This window comes from Phascolarctos cinereus, unplaced genomic scaffold (genome assembly GCF_003287225.1).
Source record: "Phascolarctos cinereus isolate Bilbo 61053 unplaced genomic scaffold, phaCin_HiC Scaffold_2;HRSCAF=192, whole genome shotgun sequence".
Lineage (NCBI taxonomy): Eukaryota > Metazoa > Chordata > Mammalia > Diprotodontia > Phascolarctidae > Phascolarctos > Phascolarctos cinereus.
In genome coordinates this window covers 61,133,923-61,161,563 of record NW_027555625.1, presented here as the reverse complement: position 1 = coordinate 61,161,563, position 27,641 = coordinate 61,133,923, and the positions used below count along the sequence as shown (strand labels likewise).

Here is a 27,641-nt window from a genome sequence, read left to right as displayed (position 1 = left end):
CAACTTCTCATTCCTACCCCCATGGATAAGTAGGAAGAGCTGCTGGTGTTTTCTGTTCAAACTGGGTGTCTAACTATTACAAGCCTGTCTTCTGCCTCTGCTCCTTTGACTGGTTTTATGGTTCCTTTTGCTACTGGCTTTGTCTAGGCCCTTGAGATGCTTCTGCTCTAAAGATGACTTTGGGTGCTATTTTGCCCTCAGTAGCTCCTCATGGTGGGTCAGGTTGAGCCAGAGAAAATGAGCAGAAGCAAATCACAACACGTCATCTACTCTTGCTCCAGATCTAGCTCTTTGCAGTAAAAATACTGCCTTGCCTTCTAGTTCTTTTCAAATCTAACATTCTTTATTCCAATATTCATGTTCCAAGGTACCTTCCAATTCTGATATTCTGTGACTGTGAAAAGCCTTGGCACCCCATCTTCCTGAAGGGGAGAAGTGCGCAGGGAATAACTGATTGAGCCTCTGCGGACTCTACAGACCGATGGATGTCCTTGCCCACTTCTTTTCTTGTTAGCTTTGCCTTTGCCAACAGCCCTTTTCTCTGAGTGGTAGAGGGAAGAAAACTGAGGTCAGGACCCAAGGACTACTAGTAGCCAACTGTCTAGTGCCACAGAATCCTGAGCTCTCTGATGTCATCCTGTCCTCATATTTGGAGAGGAAAGAATTGTATGGGTGATGGAAAGGAGTAGGAGATTCTCATCCAGTTTAAACAAGGTCTTCCTTCTCCCGGTCATTTCCTTATGTACGTATCCCTGATGGGATTTGATTGGCCATCTCTCCTACACCCAGGCTTCACTGGAAAACTGGATAAGACCACTCCTTGTTCCTTTGAACCAAGGGAAGGAGATTAACACCACAGCTGTTACCTTAATATAGCTATAACCTCAAGACCTAGCTTGTGTGGACATTGATATTACCAAGGGAAAGTAGGAGGCAGGTAAAGTAGAAAGCATGCTGGGCTCAGAATAGGGAGATCTGGGGTTTTTCTGGTTTCTGCTCTGCCTTTAGTGACCTTGAGCAAATCCTCTCTTCCCTCTGAGCTTGTAATATCACCTGTAATAACACTTGAATTACTGTATTTACCTCACAGAGTTGTGGGGAAAACATTTGTGAAATTTGAAGTGATTTATGAATGTGTGCTATTGTATGTAACATTAGGAATTTTTTTTTAAGGCAATTGGGATTAAGTGACTTGCCCAGGGTCACACAGCTAGTAAGTGTCAAGTGTTTGGTCTGAGGTCGGATTTGAACTCAGGTCCTCCTGACTTCAGGGCTGGTGCTCTATCCATTGCACCACCTAGCTTCCCCCAACATTAGGAATTTAGATCAAATTATCTCTGAGATACCTTCTAGCACTAAAAATTACTGATTCTCAGAGGGGAAATGGGAGAAGTTCTCTGCTTTACCTATTATCTCGAGTAAGAAGGCTGTCCTTTGCATTCTTTCTGACTTACTGAGATGGGGAATTCTTTTTACAAAGAACTAGCATTATTCATGAGTTGGTGTTAGTCCTTGCCTTTGGGTATCTGTATGTTCATTTTCTCCCCTAGTTTGGATTGTAGGGAAACTCCTTAAATCTGTTTGGTTACACTAGTTTACAAAAGTGAAAAAGTCCCTATTTGCTTTTTAGGAAGTGGTGACCATCTGACTTCACTTATTTCCAATTTGCAAACTACCCTAACTCACATAGGAGCACAAATTATTATTTCATTCTCCTAATGCAGGGATTCTTTATTTTTTTGTGTGTGATGGGTCCCTTTGGCAGTCTGGTGAAGTCTATGGACCCTTTCTCTAAATAACTTTTTAAAATCATAATTGAAAGAAATGCTGAATTTCATTTAGAGATTAGTGAAAATAGATTCAGTGTTTTCCCCCTACATAAGTTCATGGACTTCCTGAAATCTCTGTATGGATCCCAGGTTAACAAATGCTGGCCTAGAGATCTCAGTAATACTCATCAGTTGCCAGGCAGCTAGGTGACACAGTGGATAGAGCCAGGTGTCAGGAAGACCTGAATTCAAATCTGGCTTTATACACTAGCTGTGTGGTCTTGGGCAAGTCACTTAACCTCAGTTTCCAGGGTTTGTGTAAGGACCCAGTGAGATAATATTTGTAAAAGAGAGTCCTTAGCATGGTGCCTAGTATGTAGTAGGTGCTATGTAAATGCTTATTCCCTTTTCCTTCCTCCGTTTCCCAAGAGAGCAGATTATGTTCTAAGGAGCCCTAATTGTTAGAAAGTGTGTGTTTATAGGGAAGTCTGCCTCTGGAACTTCCGGTTTTTGCTTCTTGTTCTCCCTTTAGGAGCCATACAGACTAAGTCTAAGCTTTCTTCTGCATAAGATAAAATTTTAGGAGAGGAAATGGTATCTGCCCCCACCTTCTCATCCAGTCTTTCTCTTCTTCAATCCCTCATCACAGCATAATCTCAAAGCCATTCTCCATGTAGGCCACCCTCCTTTATGTTCTTTCTAGTTTCCTAATGTTTTTCCAAAAACAAAACCAAAAACACAACTCTCTAGCACTGAACCTGATTCCAGGAGGGGTTTGACTACAGAACTTGTTAGTGGATTTCAGATATATAGGATATGGGATTTGGAATCGGGGCGGAATGGGTTGGAACTGCTATTTACTGTCTGGATGACTTGAAGAAATTAACCTCTTTAAGAGCTCAGTCTCCTCATCTGTAAAATGGGGGGACCTGAATGGAATCATCTCTAGGGCCCCTTCCAGCTTTAACATGAAAGGGCTAGAATTTGGATTTCCCCTGGAGAGGCTAGGGCCAGGAAGGTTTCTGACACGATGGGGTGCCACGGCCGTAGAATTGTCCAGCTCTCTGGGAGGTGAAGAGTTTGGATAGGACTCCTGGAAAGCGCAAAGGCAGAAAGTTCCCAAGGTCCTCCGCTAGCCCACAATGCTCCGGGGTCGGGCTAGGCCCCGTCTCTTCCGGTTCCCTCCCCACCTCTCCTGGGTAGGGAGACTGCGTTCGGGCCGCGCTCCGCGGCGTGCTGGGAGTTGTAGTTCTGCTCTTGCAGCCTCCGGCTCAAGTCTAGGGCGCCCGCACTGCATTTCCCAGAGTGCTGCAGGCTCGGGGCGGGAGAGGGAAGGTGGGTGGGGGGGGGACAGTCGGTCCGGGACCGCGCTCGGTTGCCGCCACCGCCGCCGCCGCCGCCGCTGCCATCGTGCCAGCCAGTCGGGTGAGTGCAACGCATTGTCCGGCCGCGCGAGGCTGGGCCCCAGGGAACCGCCCGCCTCCTCTAGCCGGGGTAGGCGCACGCCTGCCCCAGCGCTAGTTCGAGACCTGTGTCCAGGGCTGGCCGGGCCTGGCGGGGCCCCCGCCCTCCCCGTGCTCAGGGGCTCGGCTGGCCGCTCGCTTCAGACTCTGGGGCTGCAAGAAAGGCCCGACTCGCTCTGGCCCAGGGAGGGGCCGAGGTCCCGGGGGCCAGGGGTGGGTCATGGGGAGAAGAAAAAAAGTCACGCGGCCTGGGCGGAGGCGGCCGGGGTCCGGGTGCTGGGAGGGGGGCCCTTGGGAGACCCGGCCTGGGGTCCCGTTTACCTTCCGAGCAAGCCGAGCCCTCCGTCGGCCGGCACCCCCCCCTCGTGCGGTCTGGCCGCACGTCTCTCCCGCCGGGCCAGGCGGGGTGGGGGTAGGGCCGGGGTCATGGGTACGGGGTGGGGGCTTCCCTTTAATTCTGCCTCTGATGGTGTGCGTGTGTTTGCAGGCTTCGGACCCAGTGTTACCCCAGGAGCCCAGTGTTAAATTACAGAGCCTAACAGCCAGAAGAGACCACCTAATTCTAAGATACCATCTTCTAATTCAATCCCCTCATTTTACAGGTGAGGAAACTGAGGCCCAGAGAGCGAGACTTGACCCAAGGTCACACAGGTCAGAGCTGAGATTCAAGCCCAGTTCCTCAGATTCCAAAATTTAGTGGAGAACTAGAGCCAAGATCTGAACCCAGGTTTTATGGGAGTTTGTAGGCTGTAAAGCTGGAAGGAGCCTCAGACAGCTTCTAGGCCAATTCCCAAATTTTATAGACCCTAGAGAGGTGAAGTCATACAGTTTAGGGTTCAGAGCCAGGATTTGAAGCTAAATCATAGTAATTAAACCTGAAAGGCATTTTAGAGATTTAGAGACCCCTTTCATTTTAGTCAGAAACTGAAGCTTGATAGGACTTCTCCAAGGTTTGTTAGTAGCAGGGTAGAGCTAGGATCTAGATCTCCTGATTCATGATCCAGCTTCCCAGAACTCAGCTGCTTTTATCTTTCCACTGCAGTCTGCTTTTCCCTCTGACTTCACTATTCCTGCTTGTAACATTACTATTTAGCCAGTATCCCATTTTTAAAATTTTGCAGGTAACGCCATTTTTCATTTTGAGGTAAAATCCGTGGAGCCTGTCTGGCACATTACCTTGCTCATTGTTCAACTGTTGTTGCTAAGTGGTTTCCGTCTTGTCCTGATCTTTGTTACCCCTTTTGGGGTTTTCTTGAAAAAGATATTGCAGTGGTTTGCCATTTCCTTCTCTAGCTCATTTGACAGATGAGGAAACCGAGGCAAATAAAATTAAGTGACTCCACAGTCACATAGCTAGTAAGTGTCTGAGTTCAAATTTGAACTCAGATCTCCTAACTCTAGGGCTGGTGCTCTGTTCATTTCACCACCTAGCTGCCCTGCCTTGCTCGTACATAATGGATGCTGAATAAATGCTTATGGGACTGAACAGGATCTCTGACTCTAACCCCCACTAATTCTATACATTTGGATACTAAGTATTGTCAGTTTCACCTCAGAGTCTTGTAGAATCCTGTTCCCAGTTGGTATATATCTGGTTTATGGGGCAAAAACTAACTGAAAACACATGGACGTGTCACTCTCTTTCTCTGCCTGTTAAAGTGATCTTTTACATCCCTTACTCCACTGTGACCAGGTGGATGGATTGGTGACTAAACTTCAGCGGTTAGTTATTCTAAAGTCCAGCAAGGTCTTTCTGATACGAGCAGCTAGGACACCCTGACTGTTCATCTGTTTCTGAGTAGTTAGCCCTGAGTTCGGTAGTGAAGGATTCCTATGAGGCAACTTAGTTCAGGTAAAACCAGGAGGTAATAATAATAAGCACTTGTAGATATTTAGCTCCTTTAATTTAATCATTATCTCTTACATAGCCTCATACCTCTCATGTAGCTTTAGAAGCCAGTGTAGTTTCTACACTTAATTTTTTTTGAAGGATTTCCATGTTATAGGAAGAACACTGTATTTAAAGATAGAGGACCTGTTTTCCAATTCAGGCACTGCTGCCTAACTATTTGTGTGACTGGCTGTGGGCAGTCACTTCTGGAGCTCAGTTTCCTTATTTACAAAATGAGTTTATGTGCATCGTCCCTTCCAGCTCTGACTCTATTGTACCACAAGTTCCTTACACTCACAGGAGGTCACTGGTTTTCATTGATTGGTTGGCTTTGTCACTCTGGTCATGGAGAGCTTCCTTATGTACAAGATCAGCCTTGAGGAGCTCATCCTGGCCACCCTTGTTCATCATCACTCTTGATGTAGTGACTGACTTTAGTCATTGCCTTATTCTTCTTTGTTGTATGATTCTATTTCTTTAACATTACAGAATCTACTGATTTCTACTTCTTGTAATGAAATGATTCCTCTGGCATAGATTGAAGTTGATCTGATTGAAATTAACACCACCCCTAAAGATAAGCACTTAATGGAAAGTCTTTTGTGGTGTTGGTACCGGCTAGGCCAGTCTAGAGGAAAGGATTGGTTGGGCTAGAGCTGATTCCACATGGCTCATCCATGTATGACTAAGTCATTCCACTTTTCTGCCTCAGTTTAATGCATTTGCTAATAAGAATGGCCATAGGGATGTTGTGTTACCTGAGGAGACAGTGTGAAGTGCTGTGAATTCTTTAGAAGAAAGTTTCCATTAGTGTTTGTTTTATGTATTGTTTTTCCTTGGTATCAATCCCAACCAGTACAGTTTTACTGTGATTATGATGATTCTTTTTTCCCCCTCACCACCTTGAAGAATGGTCTAAAATCCAGAGGTGTCAAAAAGTCTGAAAAAGCTCTGATTGTTGCTGCTTAAGTTTGACTTAGGAGTTGGGTGGCCTAATCAATACTTGAGGCCAGGAGACTGAGAAAGGAAACTTAGAAGTTCAGTGGGAACTTCCTTTCATCCCTAACTTCTCAATTCCCCCTTCTCTAAACAACAGAGCAAGTTAGGCTCATTCCCTGGGCTGGGGAGGCAACATCAGCCAATTCTGCTTGTTCTCCAAAGAGGCTGACTTGTGGGACATGCAGCAGCCGTTGAGGAGGCCCTGGATGTAGGACTCCTGAAATCAGAAGATGGCAGGAGTAAGCATTAGCAGGATTCCTTGGCCCCGAAAGCAGTTTTCTCAGACCCTTGCCCAGTCATCCCCTTTGGGATATGTTACAGGACATAAGGCCTTCTCATGAGCCCTGTTTACCCCTTAACTTTCCAGTTAAAGGTAGACTTTCTGCTCAGTGTGTCACCAGATGAAATACTTTTTTGTTACTAAGCCTTTTCATTGATTGGTTATTGAGTCTTTCTAGCCCCAGGGAGGTAATAGTCATGGCTAACACTGTTAACACTTTTAACATCTACAGAGCACTTTACATATGCTAGATGATTTGACCCTCACAACAGTCCTGGGAGGGAGATGCTATTATTATCCTCATTTTACAGATGGGGAAACTGAGACACAGACGTGACTTGCCCAGCATCACACAGCTAGTCAGTGTCAGAGGCAGAATTTGAATTCAGATCTTCCCGACTCCATGTGCCATACCATCCATATTTTATCTGCTACCTTACCTAGCCATCTGGAATGTTTGGACGTCCACAGAGCAATTTGCTTGGACTTAACCTGTTCAGGAATAAACAGGGGAGTGTGGTACAGTGAAAAGCACACAAGATTTAGAGTCAGAGAACCCAGGTTGGTATCCCTTCTCTGCTTCTTGGCCTGTGACTTGGGTAAGTCTCTTCTGCTCTGTCTGCTCATCTGTACGATGACAGTTGGGTTGGATCAGGGCTTCGTAACTTTGTGTGTGTCCTGCGTGCCTTTGGCAGCCTGGTGAAGCCTATAGACCGCTTCTCACAATAGTGCTTTGAAATGTATCAAATAAAACACACAGGATTGTTAAAAAAAAAAAAAAGAAATAAAATTATCAAAATATTTAAAAGTTCACGAACTCCCGATTAAGAACCACGAAACTAGATGGTCTGTAGGGATCCTTTCCAGCTCTTAATTCTATGATATCCAAATTCCAGGGCCCTCTAGATTTTATGACAATGACCACATGATTTTATTCAGACTTTGGGATAGAATGAGTTAAAATTCTTGTCAAGCATCTAGGAATTGAAGTCTCAAATCTTTAGTGTTCCCTAGGAATCTTTTGTGGCTAAAATTTGTAGGGCAGTTTCTTACCATTAGGTAAGGTAGGTGATGCAATGAGAGAGTACTGGGCCTGGAGTCAAGAAGACCTGAGTTCAAATCCTGTCTCAGATACTCATTAGCTCTGTGACCCTGGGCGAGTCGCTTAACTTTTGTCTGCCTCAATTTCCTCTGCTGTAAAGTGGAGATAATAATAATAATAGCACCTACTTTCCAGGGTTGTTGTGAGGATTCAGTGAGATAATATTTGTGCCTGGCATACAGTAGGTGCTTAATAAATGCTTATTCCCTTCCCCCTATTACCACCATGCTTCCTTTCCAGTCTCTTTCCATGTTAGAGCAAGGCAGGAAGTCCTTCCTCAAATGGACTTTCCCAGCTATCAGCGGGGAGGAAGGTGCTCAGTGAGTATTTGGTGATCAGTTCTGGTCTGATTGGCTGGGGAATGGGAATGGGCTGAAGATTGATGCTAGTTCCAGGTTTTCTCTCAGGGGAAGAATGCTGCCTTTGCTCCGGAGCTGTAAGTTGGTGTGTATGGAATCAATCTAAGAAAAGACCACAGGATCCATTCTTTTCAGCTTAGGTAGGAGAGAGAAGTGTTCTTATTTCTTCTCTGTTCTTGTTCTCCAGTAGTTAAAAAAAAATGAAACTTGGGGCTGACCTGTCCAGGATGACATCCAGGTTAAAAATGAATATCAGAAAGATAGCCTGACAGTGGTGGAAGGGAAGTGGATGAGAAGTCAGAAGATCTGGATTCTTGTGCTTGCCCTACCACTGACTTACTGTGTGACCCTCTGGCAAGGCTCCTCATCTGTGAAGGGGCAAGATTGCTCTGGGTTATGCTTCTAGTCTCTTTTGCCTTCAAAATTCTCTGTATTCTAAACCTGAAGTGTTGATTTCTAGTGGTATAGTAGGACTGGGCCTGGGATTCTGTTTTCAGTCTGATCACCAAGAGTTTATTAAGTGCCTGTTATTAATGTGGCAGGTACCGTGTTCAGTTCTGGGGGGCATCCCGTTGCTAGTTGGAGACTTGAGGTGGCCTGAGGGGACTGAGGAGGACTAATAAGTGGATTGTAATCATGGCCTTTTCGTGAGCAGGTCTCAGTCATTGTAAATTGCTACGATTGTTAGAAAAATCAAGACATTTTAATCTCTCTTTTCTGGTTTATTAGGTTTAGGCATCCACTTTCAAATTTGCAGCTGTGTTTTCTCTCCACTCCTTTTTCATTGCTACTAGAAAGGTTAGCTTTTTGTCCGGCTCTTACCTGTTGTCCTTTCATCTCTTTCTCCTCCTATTCTGGGCTAATCTTGGGTTTTGCTGTTTCTATCTTTCTGAATACCCACCTATCCCTTCAGTGTTTCCACAAGGACCTGTTTGTTACTGAGCAGGGATTGCAGGCTGGCTGGCTCCAGTGATTAGTAGAGTGTTCTATGACTTAGTGCAGTGGGGAGAGCCCCACTTTGTAGACAAATACTAAGCTTCACCCGCTTAGGAATTGAACTCTCAGCTTCTTAGTGGCCTACTGAGTCACACTGCTGCTGTAATTGTGGTTTCTGAAGTTAATGTGAAAGGAGAAGAAATGAGTGTTGGAAAAAGCAGATTGAGTGAAGATTAAAACTGAATAGTCAAATCATTTTAGAGCAGGGGTTTTTAAACAAGGATCCATGGACGTCCAAAGACCAAATTATATCCACGGATATATTTCAGGGTCTCTGTGAACTTGGGTGGGCTAAAAAAAAAGCTGCATCTTTATTTTCACACAGCTCTAACTGAAATTTAGCATTAATCTGAGTAGAGGTCCATGACCCAAAAAAAGGGTAAGAATCCCTGGTTTGGAAATTCTGGTTCTAGATATGTGCAGACCAGGTAGAAGCAGGAGCTTGACCTTAGCTTCGGGCAGTTAGGGATTCTCTCTATGTTTATGTTAGGGATTAAATTTGGAATTTCTGTTGTCTCTTTTTCCCTAGAAAAATTCAGAGGACACTGGATTTTCTGTCTTATCTATTTTGAAAGGATCTGCAGCTTGGTCTAGTAGCAAGGACTTCAATAGAATGACAGGGCTCAGCTGCATTTCCCAACATGGCTACTGACCACATGTGTGACCTACAGCAAGTCACTCCTGCTCTTTGGGCCTCAGTTTCCAAATCCTTAAAATGAAGGGGTTGAACGAGGTGATTGCCAAAGTCTCTTCCAGCTCTAGAACCTTTGCCCTGAGGTCATTGAGCCCAGTCCATACTTGACCTGGAATTCCTGCTATGATAAGGGGTCATCCAGCCTTTGAGGGAAAAACTCCAGTGGCGGGAGCTCGGTGTGTCCTGAAGCAGCTGGTTTCACTTTGGGGCAGCCCTCACTGTTAGTAAGCTTGCCTCAATAATTCTCATGTGTCTGGTGGCCAGTAGAGGCAGCTTTTGAGGATCCAACATATAAGACTACCTGTCCATGGTATGAATTATCTTTGTCCCTTTTTAAAAAAATTATTCCCGTGGATTTTGTTTTTATATCACCTACACTTAACTGCACTGTATGGGAAGACTGATCACAAAATAACCCCAGCTGAGCTTCCCTCCAATCCCAGAATGCTTCTGAGCTACCTTCCTTCGTGATCACTCATCAGGTGACCTGGGAATGCAGACTTTACCAGCCTCAGCACAGCAGAGGTAGAGGTTTTCCTATAAACAATTCATTCTAAAACAAAAATAATTTTTTTTGGGGGGGGTTGAGGCAATCAAGGTTAAGGGACTTGCCCAGGGTCACACAGCTAGTGAGTATCGTGTGTCTGAGGTCAGATTTGAACTCAGGTTCTTCTGACTCCAGGGCCAGTGCTCTATCCACTGTGCCGCCTAGCGGCCCTTGAAAGTGATTTTTTATTGTCTGTATTGTCTATTACACATTGGGTATCGATTACTGGGACTCATTCTAGCTTCTTTTACATTTTTAATGGCTGCTGGGTGGTACAGTGGGTAGAGCAACGGGCCTGGAGTCAGGGAGTCTCATCTTCCTGAGTTCACATCAGGCCTCGGACACTTTTAGCTGTGTGACCCTGGGGAAGTCACTTCCCCCTTTTGTCTCAGTTTCTATATCTATAAAATGAGCTGGAGAACTAAAGGGCAAATCTCTTCAGTGTCTTTACCAAGAAAACCCCAAAAGGGGTCCCCAAGAGTCAGACACGCCCGAAAATGTCTAAAACGATAAGAGCGGTAAGTGAAGACAGGACCTGCCCATGGTCTTGTAATGAACCCAGCTGTTACAAAGTTGCAGGTTATACTTGTGTGTTTGTTACACCTTCTGCTGTAATTTCTAGTTCCCTATCTTCTCTAATGTGAAATTAACTGTAGCTCCCTGAATGAGCTCGATAACTGCTGTGGGGAGGAAGCATGCCTGGTCCTAGTGGAACCTGGGCTCAAAGCAGCACTTGAACAGCTGGGCTTTGGGATTATGTCCCCCAGCCCCGCCCATCAGCAACGTCAGTGAGTAAAACAGCGCCGAGGCTCCAGGCTGGACTTCCTGGGCAAAGGGGACAGTTCAGTAGAAGTGAAATGGGAGGATCTCTGTGATTCTTCATTTCTTGGTCTGATGTAGGGATTGAGTTTCGGATCTCTGCCGTGTGTTTTTACTGGGGTAGCCCAGTGGTCTCATTGCGGATATCATCTCAGTAATTCTCTGATCCAGGAAGAATCTGATAACAGAACAAGAATAGAAAGAGTTGCCGCACGAGGTGGTGAGCATCTTGTCTCTGACCGTTCAAATAGATAGGCCAGATAACCTGTAAGGGATATTGTGTAGGGAAGAGATGTCAGACTCTCCACCTGCAGGGGGCTGGCAGAACTCCCAGGTAATTGGGGAATATTTAACAAAAACACAACATAGATAATGTTAATTTGTGGTTTTCTAAGTCAGTATGTGGTCCACAGGTTGACAGCAGTGGTATAGAGGATTCCTCTGTTGGGAAAGTGGGCTAGACCTCCAAGGACCCTTCCAACTCTTAATATTGTGTTCTGTGTTAGGTCTTTGTCCATTAGCAGTGTGGTTCTTCACTTGTGCGTGCGAGCGTAAGCACACACACTCACATTCTGGAAACCACAACGACAGGCTCAAATCCATAGCGTTCTACTAGGATCTCATCTGGGAGTTCTTTCTCATTCTGGCTATGCTTCATTTCAAGCAAGGCACTTCTCTAGGCCTCAGTCTTCTTTTTTATAAGATGAAATATTGGACTAGATGATCTCTAAGGGCCCTTATGGCCCTAAATTCAAATATCTTTCTAGGATCTTCTTAATGATGGATAGGTTTATCAAGTTTCAATTCTGAATAGTATTAGGGAAGTAAATACTAGAAGCACCAGAAATTTGAGCTGACCAAAATCACCCACTGGTGGGGTAGAGATGCAAAATAAAATGTCCTAATTCAGGCCTTGTACTTTTTCCTCCTGCTCTTGCCCAGGTGTAATAATGGGAAAGGATCAGTATTCCTTTTATGATTGGAATTGTCTACTTATGATCGTTATCATCAAATGATTCATTATCTAGGGCTTTGGGCTGTGTGGCCTTGCATCTTTCAGATGCCTGCCCATGGGTACTCTGTTGTAGGCCGAGGGATGGTGGAGGAAGTGTTTCTTTGAATCTTCTTTTACAGGTTAGGATAAAGAAACAGCAGCATCTCAACAGTCATCATCAATCTGACCAAGTTTACTAAGAGCCTGGGTTTTCGTGGTAGGGTGTATCATAGACAGGGTGTAATTTGGGATGCAATTTTATTTTCTCTTTTTCTATATACATTTTGATTAATTACTATCATATGGATGGGGGGGTGACACTGGCTCTAGTACATAGAGAACAAAGTCACCTGTCTCTCTGTGAAAACCGTTTGGTTAAGTGAGATTGTTTTCCTGCTACAGAGTCAGGCTCAGGAGAAGATTAGGACTACGGATAAATGAGCTTGTCATCCCCAAACTGGACCTAGCGCCCTGGCCTCTAAGAAGGCACTATTCCCTTCATTTAGCATTTTTCCTTCAAACCAACCTTCCACTAAAATATCCTCCTGAGAACAGCTTCTTTGACTGTAGGGCTGTGGGATTGTTGGAAGGGTGCAGTGGAAAGAACTCTCAGTTTGAACTTCATGCTTGGGTTTGAATTCTAGGGCTGCTATTTATTAGCTGTGTGGCCATGGACAAGTTCTTGCACCCTTCTGGATCACTCCTCTTCTCTGTGAAGTGAGAGTGGAGACAGGTGGTCTTCCAAAGCCTTTCTGACTCTAGGCCATATAATTCCCTGAGTGGGTCCCTATGTGAATAGTGTTGTGCTGGATTTACTGATTAGAACATGGCTTCTGCCTTCTAGCAGTTCAGTCTCAGGCTGTCCTAGGGTCATCCACATTTTTTTCTGTCTACAATATCAACATTTGTGTCAGCTGAGCCAAGGGTATCCCAACTAGACAAATGTGCCTATTTGAAAGAGAAAAAGACTCTTTTAGCTGATGAGATTGCATTCTGTTGTCCTCCCTGGAGGCTGCATCTGTCCAATTCCTTAATCAGATTTCTTTGCTTTGAATGTGCTCAGTTTAACCAACATTAAGCCTCTTCAAGCATTTAATGGGTACTTATTAAGTGCCCACCGGCCTCCTGCCCTCAGGGAGCTCACAGATTAATGTGAGAGGGAGACTGTACATACATACATATGTACAGTCAGTGGGAGGTCATCTCAGCAAGTTGAGGTAGGGGTTAGTAGGGGGACCTGCAAAGGCCTCTTGCAGAAGATGGGATTTAAGCTGAGTTTTGAGGATTGAGTAGAGTACTTTGCTGGGTGCTAGGAAAATATAAGCTTAAGAGAAAGCAGACATGGGGGGGGGTTATGGTCCATTCATTGTTAGTTGATATTTCTGTTACCTTGGGCAGGTCATTTTAGTTCTTTAGGGCCCAGTTTCCTCATCTGTAATAGAAGGTGTTGGACTGAATACTCTCAAATGCCCCTTCCATCTATAAATCATGTAATCCTATGAAATCGCTATAATATAAAATAGTGCATAAATGCTTAGGAAAGGTACAAAGGGTTGTGTGAAATCTGAGGGGAAGACTGTAAGTGAAATTATTGTAAGGTGTAAATCTCCTGAATTGGGGGTTATAGGATCTTTAGATTTAGAATAATTGGAAAGCATCTTATTGAGTCATTTTATTCATGTCTGATTCTTTGTGACCCTATTTGAGATTTTCATGGCAAAGATAACTGGAGTGGTTTACCATTTCCTTCTCCAGCTCATTTTACAGATGAGGAACTGAAGTAAAGAGGGATAAGTGACTTGTCAAGAGTCACGCAGCCACTAAGTGTCGCTGGCTGGATTTGAACTCAGGTCTTCCTGTCTCCAGGCCTGGTGCTCTATCCACTTTGCCACCTAGTTTAGGACTTTAGAAATCATCAAATCTAATCTCATGTTACAGATAGGAAAACTGAGATTTAAAGAGGTTTTTAGGTGTTAAGGGTCTAAGGAGAAATTCGACCTGCATCTTCCTAAAACACAGTCCAGTACTCTGGTATACACCAGGGCTTCTTAAACTTTTTTTCACTCTCGACCTCTTCAGTGCTTCTTGAACTGTGGGTAGTGACCCTATATATTTAGGAAGCGCTGGACTACGCCATGCAGCTCATGACTCAGGTCACTGTAGATGTCTTTAGTATTAACACATTTCTCCATCCTTGGGATTACAGGACTAAGAATATTGCTCAAAATAGGCTTTTTAAAAATTGGTTGGTTGATCGATTGTCATTCAGTCTATACTCTAGATGAGGTTTATATCAGTTTTCACGTCTGTTTATCATTTTGCTCGTTGCTATTTCTGGAAGTGGGGAAATACAAGCTGTCCTGCAGGAGGCCCGGTAAGGCATCAGCCCCTTCTGGCAGCTTGATGGATACTGTAAGGCTCCTTTTGGCCTAGACAGGCAGATTTTTGTTCTCTGACTTAATGGTCAGTAGGTCAGTCAATAAGCATAGAGTTTTAAAATTCTTTTTGAGTGATAGAATACTGGGCCTTTCTTCAGTAAAGGTCCATGGTTGATTCTGAATGTTTCCAGTGACCTGGCTTTTCTGTTTTCTTTGGACTTTGGGTTTGGAAGACCTGTCTCCTAATTCTGAGTTTTGCTTCTGTATGTTCTTAGCTGCACTGCTAAACATAGCCTCTAATCTTACTGAGTTCTGCGGTTTTTGTAGATCCTGCCTATCATTTGGGCAAATGGAATTGGATTAAGCGCCTTCCTATTTTTTCTTCTCTCGCTGACAATCAGATCAAGGGCTGGACATGGTTTTTAGCTGTGTAATTTGACTAGACTTTGTGACTTTGAAGGTTTGAAGAAGTGATGAGATCATGTCTTTTAAAGGTTATGAAACATATAGGTCTCTGGCTGGTTGGTTTGGATTTGAGATCTCACTCTATTCTTTGATTGTTCCTAGGACTCTTTACAGACTAAGCATATTAATAGGGAAAGCTTCCCGACCCCCCCACCCCCTTTAACCAGAGAAGGTCACCACTTCATGCAGTCTAAGTAAGGGAGCTGATAGCCCTTGTGAAAGGGGACCTCTGTGCCTTTGCTCTGAGGAGATCGACTCCTTTCTGAGCGCTCTGAAGAGGACTGTCTGGGTGCCATTAGCAGCAAGAGCCATTCCATCCTTTCATACTCATTTGGAAGTTGATCTTCCTTGTCCAATTTATTTTCTTGAAATAATTGCACTTTTAGGAAGAAGTAAAGTCTTGGCTGTCTCACACTTACATAGACATTTGGATTGATTGGACCTGTTACCTCTCCTCTCCATAAGTGATTGTTGACAAGTGCCTTATCCCTAAAGAGACAAAAACAGGTTTTGCTAACAGAAGCTAAACTTCTGTGATGCTTTGGAAGATCTTTTAGTCAGAATAAATATGGGTTTTGTTTATTCTCTCTGAACTGTAGAGAAGCTTCTGGAAAGATCAGGCCCTTTTAAAATATATGGCAGGCTTGTTCTGTTCATGTGCTACTTGAGGCTGTAGACAATTATATGGCCTTTTTAGAAAAGTTTGAAGCTGTAATTCCCATTCCATATTGATGTAATTGTGCTTCAGTGTCTCATATTAAAAAATACCTATAAAAGTATTAAATAAGATTTTTTATGTTTAAATAACTATTAACAATCAAGCCGTGATTAACATACACGATTTGTTCCTGGACTTTGTTACCTATTAGATTTGTAGGCTTTTCTCCACTTTTACAATTCATCTTGTTATTCTGTCAGCTCTTCTCTGGGATCCTCACTGTCTGAACATTTCCATGGTGACTCTAATTCAGGTGATGTTTAAAAAAGGCCTCTTTGAGTGTGATGCAGGTGGCGCTGCCCAGCTCCACCCCACAATGTAGCTTTAGCTGAGCTCTAGTACAGACTGTCACCTCGAAGCTCTGCACACAACTTAGTGCGTTCTAAGGTGAATCAAGGATTGCCTTAGGGTTTTCCTCCATCCTCTTTTTCCAAGTAATTGTACTTTTAAAAGTAGTCCTCCTTTTTGAGATGCTGCCAGTAATCTGGTGTCATAGACACTCTTCAGAAAGTCATATGCTTATGTTTATTATTTCATGCATATTAGAGAGATGAGGAGCTGTGCCCCTGGGTACAGTGTCAGTATTCTGGGGACCTCCCTCAGTATGGAGTTCTCAAAAGGAATGAATTTGAGCAAACTAGGGGAGATGAAGGTGAGTTTTTGACATCCTTCAGTAGGCAGACTAGACCAGTGGTGTCAAATTCCAGCAGAAGTAGATCTCTGCAGCTGCATACTGACTTAGAAAACCACAAATTAACATGATCTGTGTTGCATTATATTTTTTATTTATTTTGTTGGAACATTTCCCAGTTATAGTTTAGTCTGATTCAGTGGCATTCAGGGAGTTTTTCAGCCTCAGGTTTGATGCCTGAGGACTAGCCTGGGAGGGGGAGGGGAATAACATTTCTGTAGCACCTGGAATGGGGGGAGAAGCAGGCTGGAAAGGAGCCTCAGCAGAGGAGCTTCTCCGGCCCAGAATAGAAGGGGTTGAGGAGAGGCAGTGCAGCATATGTGCAGAAATAGCATGGAGCTAGGGTCAGGATGCTTAGCATGGAACCCAAGCCGGGCTTCTTAATGCTTATGGAACCTTGAGAGTGGGGCTTTGCCCCTTGGGGCCTCAGCCTTCTTTTCTGTCAAATGAGGGGGTGCAACCAGATTAATCCTAAAGTCCCTCCCAACTAATTCTTATGAACTTGAAAGGGTTATCCCTCCTTCAGTTAACAGAATTGGCGGGAGACAAGAGAGAGAGAGAGAAAGAGATTTGAAAGCAGCTCGGTCACTTACAGTTTGAAAGACCCCCATTCTCTATCCTTTGGGCCTGGGAGGCCTGGCTGCCTGTATAGGTTGAGCCATGCCCACTTTGAATATGATGTACTTCAGTCCGTAGTGTTTGCCCAGTGGCTTGGGATTCCATTGTAGCTGCCCAGGGGTGGCCTGGCACTCAGTGTTGCTACTCAGTGTTTTTGAAAGCTGGTCAGATCAGGGGAGATAGGGCTTGGCAGTCAGCAGCCTATAGGATTCAGTTGAATAAATCTTAAGCCTTTTCCTTCTTGTTCAACAGTGAGTGAGCTAAGGCTCACCTTGTGTTAGCTAAAACAAAGCTTACCCACTCCTGCTTCAGTTCTCCTTCAATGGCAGCTCGTTTTAGACTTCCTAGACATGGGTTTATCAGTCATCTAAGCATGTAGGCTCTATTTTTAGAAGAGCCATCATGGTAAGTATTTTTATGTTGGCTAAAAATAAAACTGTCCTCCTAACTAACCCTCAGCCACTTGGGCCGGGGGAGATTTGAGGATCTGGTTCAGGGGAAAAGTCATCTGGAATGGAAAGATCTAGGCTGAAATCTGGACTCGGCTGTTTGTTACTAGTGTGATTTTAAGACTGTGCCTTAGTTTCCACAACTGTAAAATGAGGAGGTTGGACTAGATGGTCTCTTAAAGTCCATTCTCTGTAAGTCTTTGGAGCCTGAGTCCCCTGTTTGTCTGCTGTGAGCGCCATGTCCTCCCTGTGGAATGGAGCCAGCTCCCCCCTGTGGCCTCTGTAGCAAGCAGCACGACAGTACATGGGGAAGATCAGCTTGGCCTCTTGTGTCGCACCCACTTGTTCCATTCAGTACTTGGAGGAAACTTGCCCTGTGTCAGCCAGTGCTTCCCCAGAAGAGAACCCTAAGCCAGGTAGTCTTTGGGGCATTCCCCTCCCTGCAGCTGGCGTCTGCTTTTGGAATTTGCTGGCTTATGGAGAAATAACAAACCTTGCACCCTATGAGCAGGAAAGTGTTCTGCCTTCTTTGTCCAGGAGCTGGAAGGACCCATCTCTTCTCAAGCAACTCGAAGTTCACATCAAGTGGTTGCTGGGTCTAGGGCTTGGTACCCAGGGATGACCAGGGCTAAGCTAAATACCCTGGGCTCACCCTGGTCCAGGCCCTGAGCCCTGGCTGGGCCTGAAATGAATCCACCTGAAGTTTTGGAAGGCAGGCAGGCACCAAGGAGATCCACCCTTTGCTCTCCCAGCCCAGCCCCGCCTGGCCCCAGCTTCAGGGACTCCATCCATCAGCTATATAAAAGGAGATCTTCCTCCTAGAAATCATACTTGTGTGCAAATGAATGTGGAAAAGAGGCATCCAGACCTTTTCCTTCCCCAAACATAGATGCTCACAGAAAAAGCCTCTCTTCATCTTCTTTCCCATTTAGGGAGGAAGTGTGCTTGCTAGTTGGGAAAATGGAGACCACTGAGCACCCACCCCCACCTGTCTTTTAACCCCTCAGCTGTTTATACCTGTGATTTCCTGATTGTGTTTGCCTCCTGATGGCTCTGGCTGCCAGTGGTACCAATTATGGCGGCTCAGCGTGGGCTTAGGGCTCCCTGTCTCTTCGCCTGCCTATTAGGATTGAGGTTCCACTGTGGGTTGGGACATTGACATAATGCTCTTATCTCTATGAGGCATGACAGGATAAGAAAGTTACTCATGTCAGAACTACAAGGAAGGGTCTATAGCCTATTTGACAGGGAAACTTGCCTCAGAATGCCAGACTACAGAGCAGGCAGGCATAGGCCCTTCCTCCTCTGGCTATCAGCTTCTCCGTAAGGGGAACTTCATTCTGGTTAATGTTCCTAGAGATTTTTGTTCTTCCTTGTGGAAGTGAGGGTAGAAGAGACAGCTTCCCCTTTAGAGACCTTGGGACCTGATAGCCTTGGCCAGAGTGTCTTCTGACCTATCTTTCCCTGAAAAATGACCATAGGCTTTCTCAGAGCAGGAAGGGGCTAGGCCACAGGGCCTCTGCTAGTTTGGTGAATAGGGTTGTTTCTAATCACAGCCCTTCGGTGGGCTGGCTTTGAATGTAGTTTGTTAGTCCTGGGGGCGTAATAGAGAGGGCTCTGGTTGCTGTATGAGATAGTCAATCCTATAACTAAAATATTAGAAGCTACCTTTGCAGGTTGGCTAGATGGCACCTAGTCCTGATGAGGATATCCTAGGAAACCTTTACCCAGAGTACTCCTGCTAGCAAATGGGTTCCCCCTAGATTGTAAGACCATCAAAGGCAGGTTATGTGGCCTTTACTCCCTCCCACCCACCGAGTCCAAAATATTATCCCCCAACAAATGCTCCATAAGTATATATTTTCACTCGTGTAAAAAGTCACATGTATGATTAGCAGAAGCTTCCGAAGGGTCTATCCTGAGGCCACCCTGGTATTGGATCTGGAGCGGGATTTTTGATCAGAGGCTGTTCTGTACCCAGTGTAGGAACAGCTGTCTGAAGAGAAGACTGTGGGACAGGACACTGTCAAGAGCTTTTCAAACTCTTGTGCCAGGCCGTTGATACCAATGTTATCTCTGTCTTGCTGCTTTTGCAGTTTCTGCTGCTAGGTGAGAATCCAGAATGGGAGACAAGCCGATTTGGGAGCAGATTGGATCCAGCTTTGTGCAACATTACTACCAGTTATTTGATAATGACAGAACCCAATTAGGAGCAATATATGTAAGTGCCAGGGGAGTGGGATGATTGGGGATGGGACAAGACTGCTTTCCTGCGGGTGGGGCTGGTTGACTTGCATTAGCCATTGGCCCCAAGTTCCAGACTGTTCAGTGAAGCAGGTAAAATTGTATTTTAATCAGTTTTACCAAAGGCTGCAGGATTGGGAATATAAGAGGTCACAGGTTCTGATCTTGGTATTGCCACTTATTCAGTAAAGCTCTGTGACTTTGAGAAAGTCCTTGAGGTCCTTTTTCTCCATCCATAAAAAGAGAGGATTGACTTAATATCTCTTCCAAATGTGTGATTCAATGACTTGTAGTTGTTTTTATTAGATATTTTCACACTATTTTCTAGCCTCCTAATCTCCTCCCTCCCCTTTTGAAAGGCCTCTCACATTTTGAAATTGTAGTTGCTTCTGCACTTTGATGGATGCACAATTTAAATAGAAAGCCCTGTTCCCTAACCTCATTTGCCCTTGGTTACACAGTTTAGAACAGCTGCAGGGCAATTAATCTAGAGAGAGGTCTCTCTAATGGAAAAGTAAAGGGGTACCTAGGAAGTTCCTATTCTTATGTAACTAAAAAGAGAGATCAAATCATTTACACCGAGGATTCACCCTCTTTACCAGTCCCCCTGATGCTTCAGGTGCAGAGGGGTATTCTCTGTGTCCCCAATTCCACAAACATGTATTGAGCATCTACCCTATATAACTAACAAGACCCCTTATGCACTCTGCCGGGGAAAACTTCATGAATTTTCCCGTGGTTACACGAAATACTAGTAGTAGTAGTAGTGTATGTACTTCAGGGGCACCATGAACTTCTCTGTGGGTAGTCTGAGAACCTGGCACCAATTATAACATTGTTTCTGTGGTAAGCTTGTTACTCCTCTAGGGTCCTGTGAAGAAAGTAATCTTAGGAATGGGTAGCACACCCATTGTTGGTCTTGAGGGAAAGAGCTCGGGCCCAACTATGGTCTTGATGACATTCAAGCTGCTTGGCAGTGCCGACTGTCACACCAGCAGTTTCATGAAAGAGCCCTGGATTTGTGGCCACAGGACCTGGGTCCACATCCAGGTTCTGACACGTACTCCCAGGCACTTAACCGCTCTGGCCCAGGCTCTTCATCTAGATGTAAAAGGAGGGGGTGAAGTGAGAGCCTCTGGGTCCTGTCTAGTTCCAAGTCTGTGATCCTGTGATTTGGGGGGGGGTGAGGGCGCTAGGCAGTGGGGTTAAGTGACTTGCCCAGGGTCACACAGCTAGTAAGTGTCGTGTGATCTGAGGCCAGATTTGAGCTCAGGTCCTTCTGACTCCAGGACTGGTGCTCTCTCTATCCACTATGTCACCTAGCTGCCCCGATCCTGTGATTTTTAAAAATTCTATTGAATATGTCACAACTAAATTGGCAAAGCACCAAAATATTTATAAGACTATGTAATTAAGTTAGTATTTGTGGGGATTTTGTCTTCCATTGCTCTTATAATTGTACAGAGTCTGTCCTTGTTCAGTACAGAGTGCTCCCCAAACATGGTTATCTGGGTGAAATTAGAAAAAGCTTAAGAACAGAAAAGCTCCAGGCAGCTTTCTCTTCCAGTGGTTTGACCCCTGCCTGTGAAAGGGTTAGTAAGAAGTGTGAAATGGACAGATAAAAAAGACTACCACTGTAGACCTGAGATGATGTTCAGAACTTGCTGGGTAATTGAGTTGGGATGCCTGGTGGGATGCCTCAGGCTAGAATGCTGGTGGGTACGAGGGCTTGGGGCAGACAGAAGGCTCAGGCTGGCTGGGGAGCTTTGCTAAGGCAGTCCCTTCTTTTCCCAGGCAGTGACTGAGGTGCCAGTGCATGGGAGTACAGCTCACCTTTCTTTGTGATTCCATTGGAGAGGAAAAATTAGACCAAGTCTTTTTTTTTGGTGAGGCAACTGGGGTTAAGTAACTTGCCCAGGGTCACATAGCCAGTAAGTGTCTGAGGCTAGATTTGAACTGAGGTCCTCCTGACTCCAGGGCCAGTGCTCTATCCACTGCACCACCTTACTGCCCCTAGACTAAGTCTTAAAGAGGTTGTGGTGGGGAGATTGCATTTCCTCAGTCATTGGTCCTGGGGCCTTGACCCTCACCCACTCAGGCCCTAATATGAGATTTTTCTGACCTTTTTTTCCTTTCAGATTGATGCATCTTGCCTTACATGGGAAGGGCAGCAGTTCCAAGGCAAAGCAGCCATCGTGGAGAAATTGTCTGTAAGTACGAGCCCTGTCTCCTTCTGCCTTCCACCTCAGGGGTCCAAGGTGACCACATTCCTGGCTGGGAGTTCACGTTCACCTCTTTTTCTCTTTCAGAGCCTTCCATTTCAGAAAATCCAACACAGCATCACAGCCCAGGACCACCAGCCCACCCCTGACAGCTGTATACTCAGTATGGTGGTGGGGCAGCTAAAGGTGAGCAGGCCACCTTGACAGCAGACGGGACTGTTCATGTTCAGTTATGGGGCCAAAGGGGGGAAATTCCCACCTTGTATAATAGGAGCTGCCCTATATAGCCCTTTAAGGCACTTTATGCACAGTATCTTATTTGATCTTCACAACAACCCTGTGAGATAGGTACTATAGGTGTTGTTATCCCCATTTTACAGATGAAGAAACTGAGACTCAGAGAGGTTAAGTGACTTGCCCATAGTCACATCGCAAGTAAGTGTCGGAGGCAGGATTCGAATCCAGGTCTCTCCTGACTCCAGTCCAGCGCTCTTTCTACTACATCTTGCTGCTGCCTGTGGATAACAGGCAGAAGGGTTATTCTGTCTCCTGCCCTCCATTGTTTCCTGCTTCAGAGGTACATAGAATGAGCAGCTGCCATTTGGGGGGATCTCATCAGACTTTCTCTAAAGCTTGCTGTGGGGCATGTCTCCCTCTCTACTCTTCTGTCTTCACAACTGCCCTAGGTGTCTTGGCTGAGTAGAGCAGACCCACATCCCCCCTGAGCATTGGGGATCTAGGTTTGAGTGGTGTCGTTCAGAATCACATGTGTAGAGTTGGAAGGGACCTCGCTGGCTCTTCTGTCTGATTCATACTAAATCCCCCTTTACAGGGTCCTCTCCAAGTGGGCATCCAGCTGCCATTTGAAGACCTCCGGTTAGGGACAGCCCATTCCAATTGTGGAGAGCTCTCCTGGGGAGGAAGTTTTCCCTTTTACTTAGAGCAGAAATCGACCTGTCTGCCACAGCTGCCCTCGGCTCCTAGTTTTGCCCCTGGGGATCAAGGAGAGCAATTCTGGTGTCTTTTCCACATGAAAACAACCCCTCGGATACTTGAAGACAGCTGTTGTTCTCCACCCCCAACCCCACCCCCCAGCCTTCTCTTCTCGATGCTAAACATCCCCGTTCCCTGCAACTAATCCTTAGAGTTCACTGTCTCTAATGACTCTACATCCTGGGCCTTCTCCTAGACTTTCTCCAGCTTGTCACTGTCCTTCCTAAAATGTGGTGTCCAGACTCTGGTGTGATCAGGGCAGAGGACAGTGGGGCTCTTAACTCCTTCATTCTGGATATTGGGTTTCTCAGTCCAATCTAAGATTGACTGGGGTGGGGGGGTGGCTGCCATGTCACACCATTGACTCACTAAGTTTGTGTTCTGCTAAAATCCCCAGAACTTCGTCATAAATTCTGTTTCTAATCACATATTCCCCATCCTGTTCTAGTGGGGTCCCTGAGTACTCGTGTGTTTCCCACTGCTCAGAATAGTTCTTTAGGTGAGATCAGGGCCATCTTGAAGGAAAAGGAATGTCCAAGAAGTCCAAGTAGAATTCCACCTGTGGACGCTTGAAGAAGGTCGCACTGCCTAGGAGCCAATCTCAGAGTTGACTTGCTTGAGCATCTCTGAAAACCTCGAGGGACAGCAGAGCCATGAGCAGACAGGCTCTTCCAGTAGGAACTGGGAGAGTTCTCTTGTGTAGAAGTATCAGCACAGCTTGGGGAAAGAGAGGGTCGCACCTCTGTGGCTGAGACAGAGGTGGCCTAGCCCATAGAGCACTGGATCTGATGTCAGAAAGCTGTAGTCCAGTTTGTGTCTCCTATTTCATGTCTCTGACTTTGGGCAAGTTATTTGGCTTCTTTCTGTCTTTTCTCATCTGTAAAGTAGGACTGATAAAATTACACTCCCTACCTCATAGGACTAATGTGAGGAAAATGCTTCATAAACCTTAACAGTGATACCTCAGTGTGAGATGATCAGTATTTGGCTTCCCTGCGGGTGCTTCAGTTTGAGTAGGTAACGTGAAGAAGAAACAGACGAAGCCTTGCCTCGGTCCGATGAGGGCTTAGCTGTGTTCTTGTGTATCGACGTGGACCTTGCTGGCTAGCTGTCTGACCATTTTTCAATGGCTTGTCCTTCAGTTCCTGCTTGGCTTCTTTTTCCAGGCCAGGCCTTGCCCTGCTCTGTCCTTTCTCTTAACTGGAAAGGGTTTTCTCATCAGCCTTCTTCCCAGTCATCTCCCAAGAGATCTCCCTGAGCAGCTTCTTCAAGTGATTTGTTTCTCATTTTGTTGGGCTCAAATCAAACTCTAGTCTTAAAACAAAGTTGCTTATTGAGCATGGTGAACCTCAGTGGACTTTTATGCTTTTCACTCTGATAGCAAGTGGCAGTGACAAGCCACCCTCCTTTAGGTCAGAGAGCTGCTTCCATCCCCGAGCCGAACAAGAAATGGAATGACTATTCCTTCCCATCCTGTCCCCATGGGCGCCTGCTCTGAGCTGCCTGGTTACTCTCTGGACAACCTGATGTCTGAGAGTTGGAGTAGGGGATGTGCCTGTGCAGACAACCTGCTGCTTCACTGCAGACACGTGTGGAGGCACTGTCTGAACTTTATTAGGGTTGCTTGAAATACACATGGATCATATGCTCCTTAGGACACCTGAAAGGAATAAGGGGTCAGGGGGCCCCTTACAAAGGGCACACTTTGTACCATTTGGAAAATCCAAGTTTCTTTCCTTTAGCCTTTGCTGCCAGAGGGCTGTGAAGGACCTGTTTCTTGGCTATTCTTTTACACTGGTCATGCTCATCTTCTCCCCAGAGGCCTCTCTGTTGGGTTGGTACCTGTTTCCCCAAACACAGTTGAAGGAAGCCCTGCTGGAGGGAACACCCCAAGCTGCCCAGTCAGTGCATGTTGCTTCTGGCCTCTTGTTTTCTAATCTGATGCTGCTGTGTTGCTTTTCCATGGGGTGTGGTTCCCTGTATCTAATAATAGTCCATGCTGCCCTAGGGAATAGGCTACTTTGGATTCAGGGCCAGTGGTTGGTAAATTTCTGGCCCTTCCGTGATCCTGCAGGGATTTACAGTCTCTGCATGTTCTTTCTAAGTGATTCTAGCTGGAGCCAGCAGTTGGACTAAGTCTGAATGAAAAGCTCTCCTTTCTAGGAGCTGTCTCTAATTCTCACAGACAACCTTGCCTCCGAGGGTGGCTGGACCAGTATTGGTCGTGGATAATGTGCTCTCAGGGAAACAGAAGGCCAGCTGTTAAATGGCCCAGACTCTCAGAGGAGTATCCTAGAGGTTCAGGGCACTGGCATTGTGGGGTATCCCCTTTTAGCAGAGCCTTGAATTTCTTATTTAATGGGTCCTAGGCTCTTGTTTTACAGCTTTGAAAACTGAAGTGTCTTGACCACGGGTATGTAGGTATGAAGTAGCACTGCCCATCTTTGGACTCTACTTCCACTGACCGACCTTTCTATTGCCTGAAGGCAGCGTGGCATGGTTTTGATGTTTGTTCTCAAAGCCCAGAGCTGGTGGTTCTGTTTCCTGCATCGCTTACCACATTGTTCTAAGGTGTGTCTTTCCTCTCTTCTCACAGGCTGATGAAGACCCCATCATGGGATTCCACCAGATATTTCTATTAAAGAACATCAACGATGCTTGGGTGTGCACCAACGACATGTTCAGGCTAGCGCTGCACAACTTCGGCTGAGCCTCCTCTTCCCAAGGCACCCACGCTGTTTCCTTCTCTCTCCTCTTCCTGATATTATTCACACTTCCTCTCCCCAGCCCCCTGAGAACACTCCAAATATCATACACAAGCCTGCAAGGCCGCGGTGGGCGGACACCGTGGTGGGCAGTGGCATCACTGTTTGAGCGTCTTGTGCATGATGTTTGGATGTTAGACTAGCTGCATCTGACAGGAGAAGTTTGTGTTGTACCAGCGCATGCCTTAGAAAGACTAAGTAATGCAAAAGGTTGTCTTTTTTTTTTTAAATGTACTGACAAGTTGCTCTAGTAACCCAAAGAAACGAAGGAGAAAGCAGCAGCTGCGTGTGCAGCCCCGACCTTGATTTGTTCAGATGTTCAACGCCTCATTATACAATAAAACCATGAAAATTTTCTTAACAGTTTAAATTGTTTTGATTAGTTTAACTAGTTGACTGTTTAGGGCATAAACAATCCAACAGGTCATCCTCTAATTTTGTTTTTCTCTTATTTAATTTTCCCCTGAACAGTATTTACAAAGAGAAAACCTTAGTAGCACTCGGCTTCCCTCCACTTTGCCTCTTGCTGATGCACTGGGGCCTGAGAATTTCTGAGGGACAATTCCTTCTGTCTTCTTGGAGGACAGAAACACCTATCCCCAAGGCCTGGAACTCCTCATGGAGTGGGATGAGGAAAGTGTGTACCCTTGTTTGGGGTGTCGGTATGGCATAGGAAGAATGGGTTCCTGGTTGGAGTAGAAGTCTCTCCCTTTATCCTGTGCCTTCAGGAATACTCAGCTGCACCCACAAACGTTCCCTCTCCAACATCTGCCCGCTGTTTCCAACATGTTTCATCTCCTTCAAGCTGGGCTCTTGTCTTTGTGCACTGTCCTCCTAAGGTCACGGATCTTAGTACCAAGAGGGCTGATGTGTGGCCAGGCTGCCCAGTGGGTCCTAATTGTCAGAGCCTTTTGGGAAGGACTCTGATGGTTTCTTTTTGGCTTTAACTGATCACCAGATCTCATTGGGTGTATAAGAGAATCTTTGGGGAAGATAGCTCCTCTTCTGGATTAAAAGGGACAGGTTGGGGATGCCTCCTCCAGGGCTGCTCTCCCCTTCTGTAGAAGTGGGTTCTTGAAGCAACTGAATTCTCTCTCCCTAGAATATACCCATGGAGGCAGCATTCATGAAAGACCAAAGGGTCAGAAAGAACAGGGATGAGATTTATTGCTCAAAGGGCTGATCCTCCCAGAAAGGGGTGTCCCAGCTTTGGCCTCTGGGGGGATCCTACTGGGCAGAAAGGACTGCTTCACTTCTTTCCTGTAGTGAATCTGGGAATATAGTTCCACCTCCATACAAAGCTCTTTGGTTTTTGCCAGCCAGGGTCTCCTTTGTGGACTGCAGTAACAGCCTGGCCTAGTTTGCTGCCTGAATGAAAGGCCAACAAATCTCCTTTTGCTCCTCCAGGGATCTCTGAGGTGAACTGACATTGCCAGGGCATGGCTTACAAAGATGCTGTCTGTTTCTTATCTCTGGAATTCTTTAAAAATTCCTTTTCCATTCTAATTTGGAGCTGGGTGAAGGGAGAAAGCCCATGTTGAGATCTGTTTTTCTTTTTTCTAAGCTACTTGTGATCCTGTTCCCTTGCTGGTCAGCCCTGTCCATGTGTACCCAGGATACTGCAATACCTAGACTACGTATTGGGAAGACCAGCACAGGAGCAATTTAGGAGAGGAAATCTCTCAGGGGTGAGCCTGCGGGGAGGGGGGGAAGGTAACTTGGGGTAATTTGCTCTCTTGTCTCCTTCCTCTCCTCCCTTCCAGTGAGACACAATCATATGTCATTGGGCCTATTATCCAATGTTGTGTGCCTGTCCCTAAAATATCCTTCTGGTGGCAACAGAAGCTTGATTACTTTGGGGGCACCTAGCTTTGTTTTGAAGCCACGGAAGAATGTAGAAAGCAACTTTATACTTCTGAAATTCCTACACACCAACATGCGCACACAGCCCTCTGCTGGGTTGTTTCCAATTAATTGTCCTCCACCCCCATTGCACCACTGCATGACTCAGACACTCCTAAATCCATTATCCTTAAGTCTGATGGGGTAGAGGTTGATAGCCATAGGAGGATACAAAGGAAGGCCCCTTTGTGCTTCTGTTCTCTAAATGCTAGTCTTTATAGCAAGTCCTCCCAGACAATAGTCTAAATAGGTAAACAGTCTAAATGTTTAAGTGGTAGATCTA

The 27,641-nt window shown here is 45.6% G+C and overlaps 1 protein-coding gene across 3 annotated transcripts; it reads left to right on the top strand.

Moving 5' to 3' along the window:
- The first annotated feature begins 3,082 nt into the window (after positions 1 to 3,082).
- On the top strand, positions 3,083 to 25,812 carry NUTF2 (nuclear transport factor 2). Of its 3 annotated transcripts, XM_020989311.2 has the most exons (6): positions 3,083 to 3,194; positions 3,720 to 3,834; positions 19,329 to 19,453; positions 21,615 to 21,686; positions 21,786 to 21,884; positions 25,288 to 25,812. In XM_020989311.2, the coding sequence occupies exons 3-6, from the start codon at positions 19,355 to 19,357 to the stop codon at positions 25,399 to 25,401; spliced, it is 384 nt and encodes a 127-aa protein (XP_020844970.1). In that variant the 5' UTR covers positions 3,083 to 3,194; positions 3,720 to 3,834; positions 19,329 to 19,354; the 3' UTR covers positions 25,402 to 25,812. The 3 variants fall into 3 exon arrangements, with proteins under 3 accessions (XP_020844970.1, XP_020844971.1, XP_078005543.1); XM_020989312.2 differs by lacking the exon at positions 3,720 to 3,834 and having other exon boundaries at positions 3,087 to 3,194; XM_078149417.1 differs by lacking the exons at positions 3,083 to 3,194; positions 3,720 to 3,834 and adding an exon at positions 6,714 to 6,963.
- Positions 25,813 to 27,641: the final 1,829 nt, after the last annotated feature.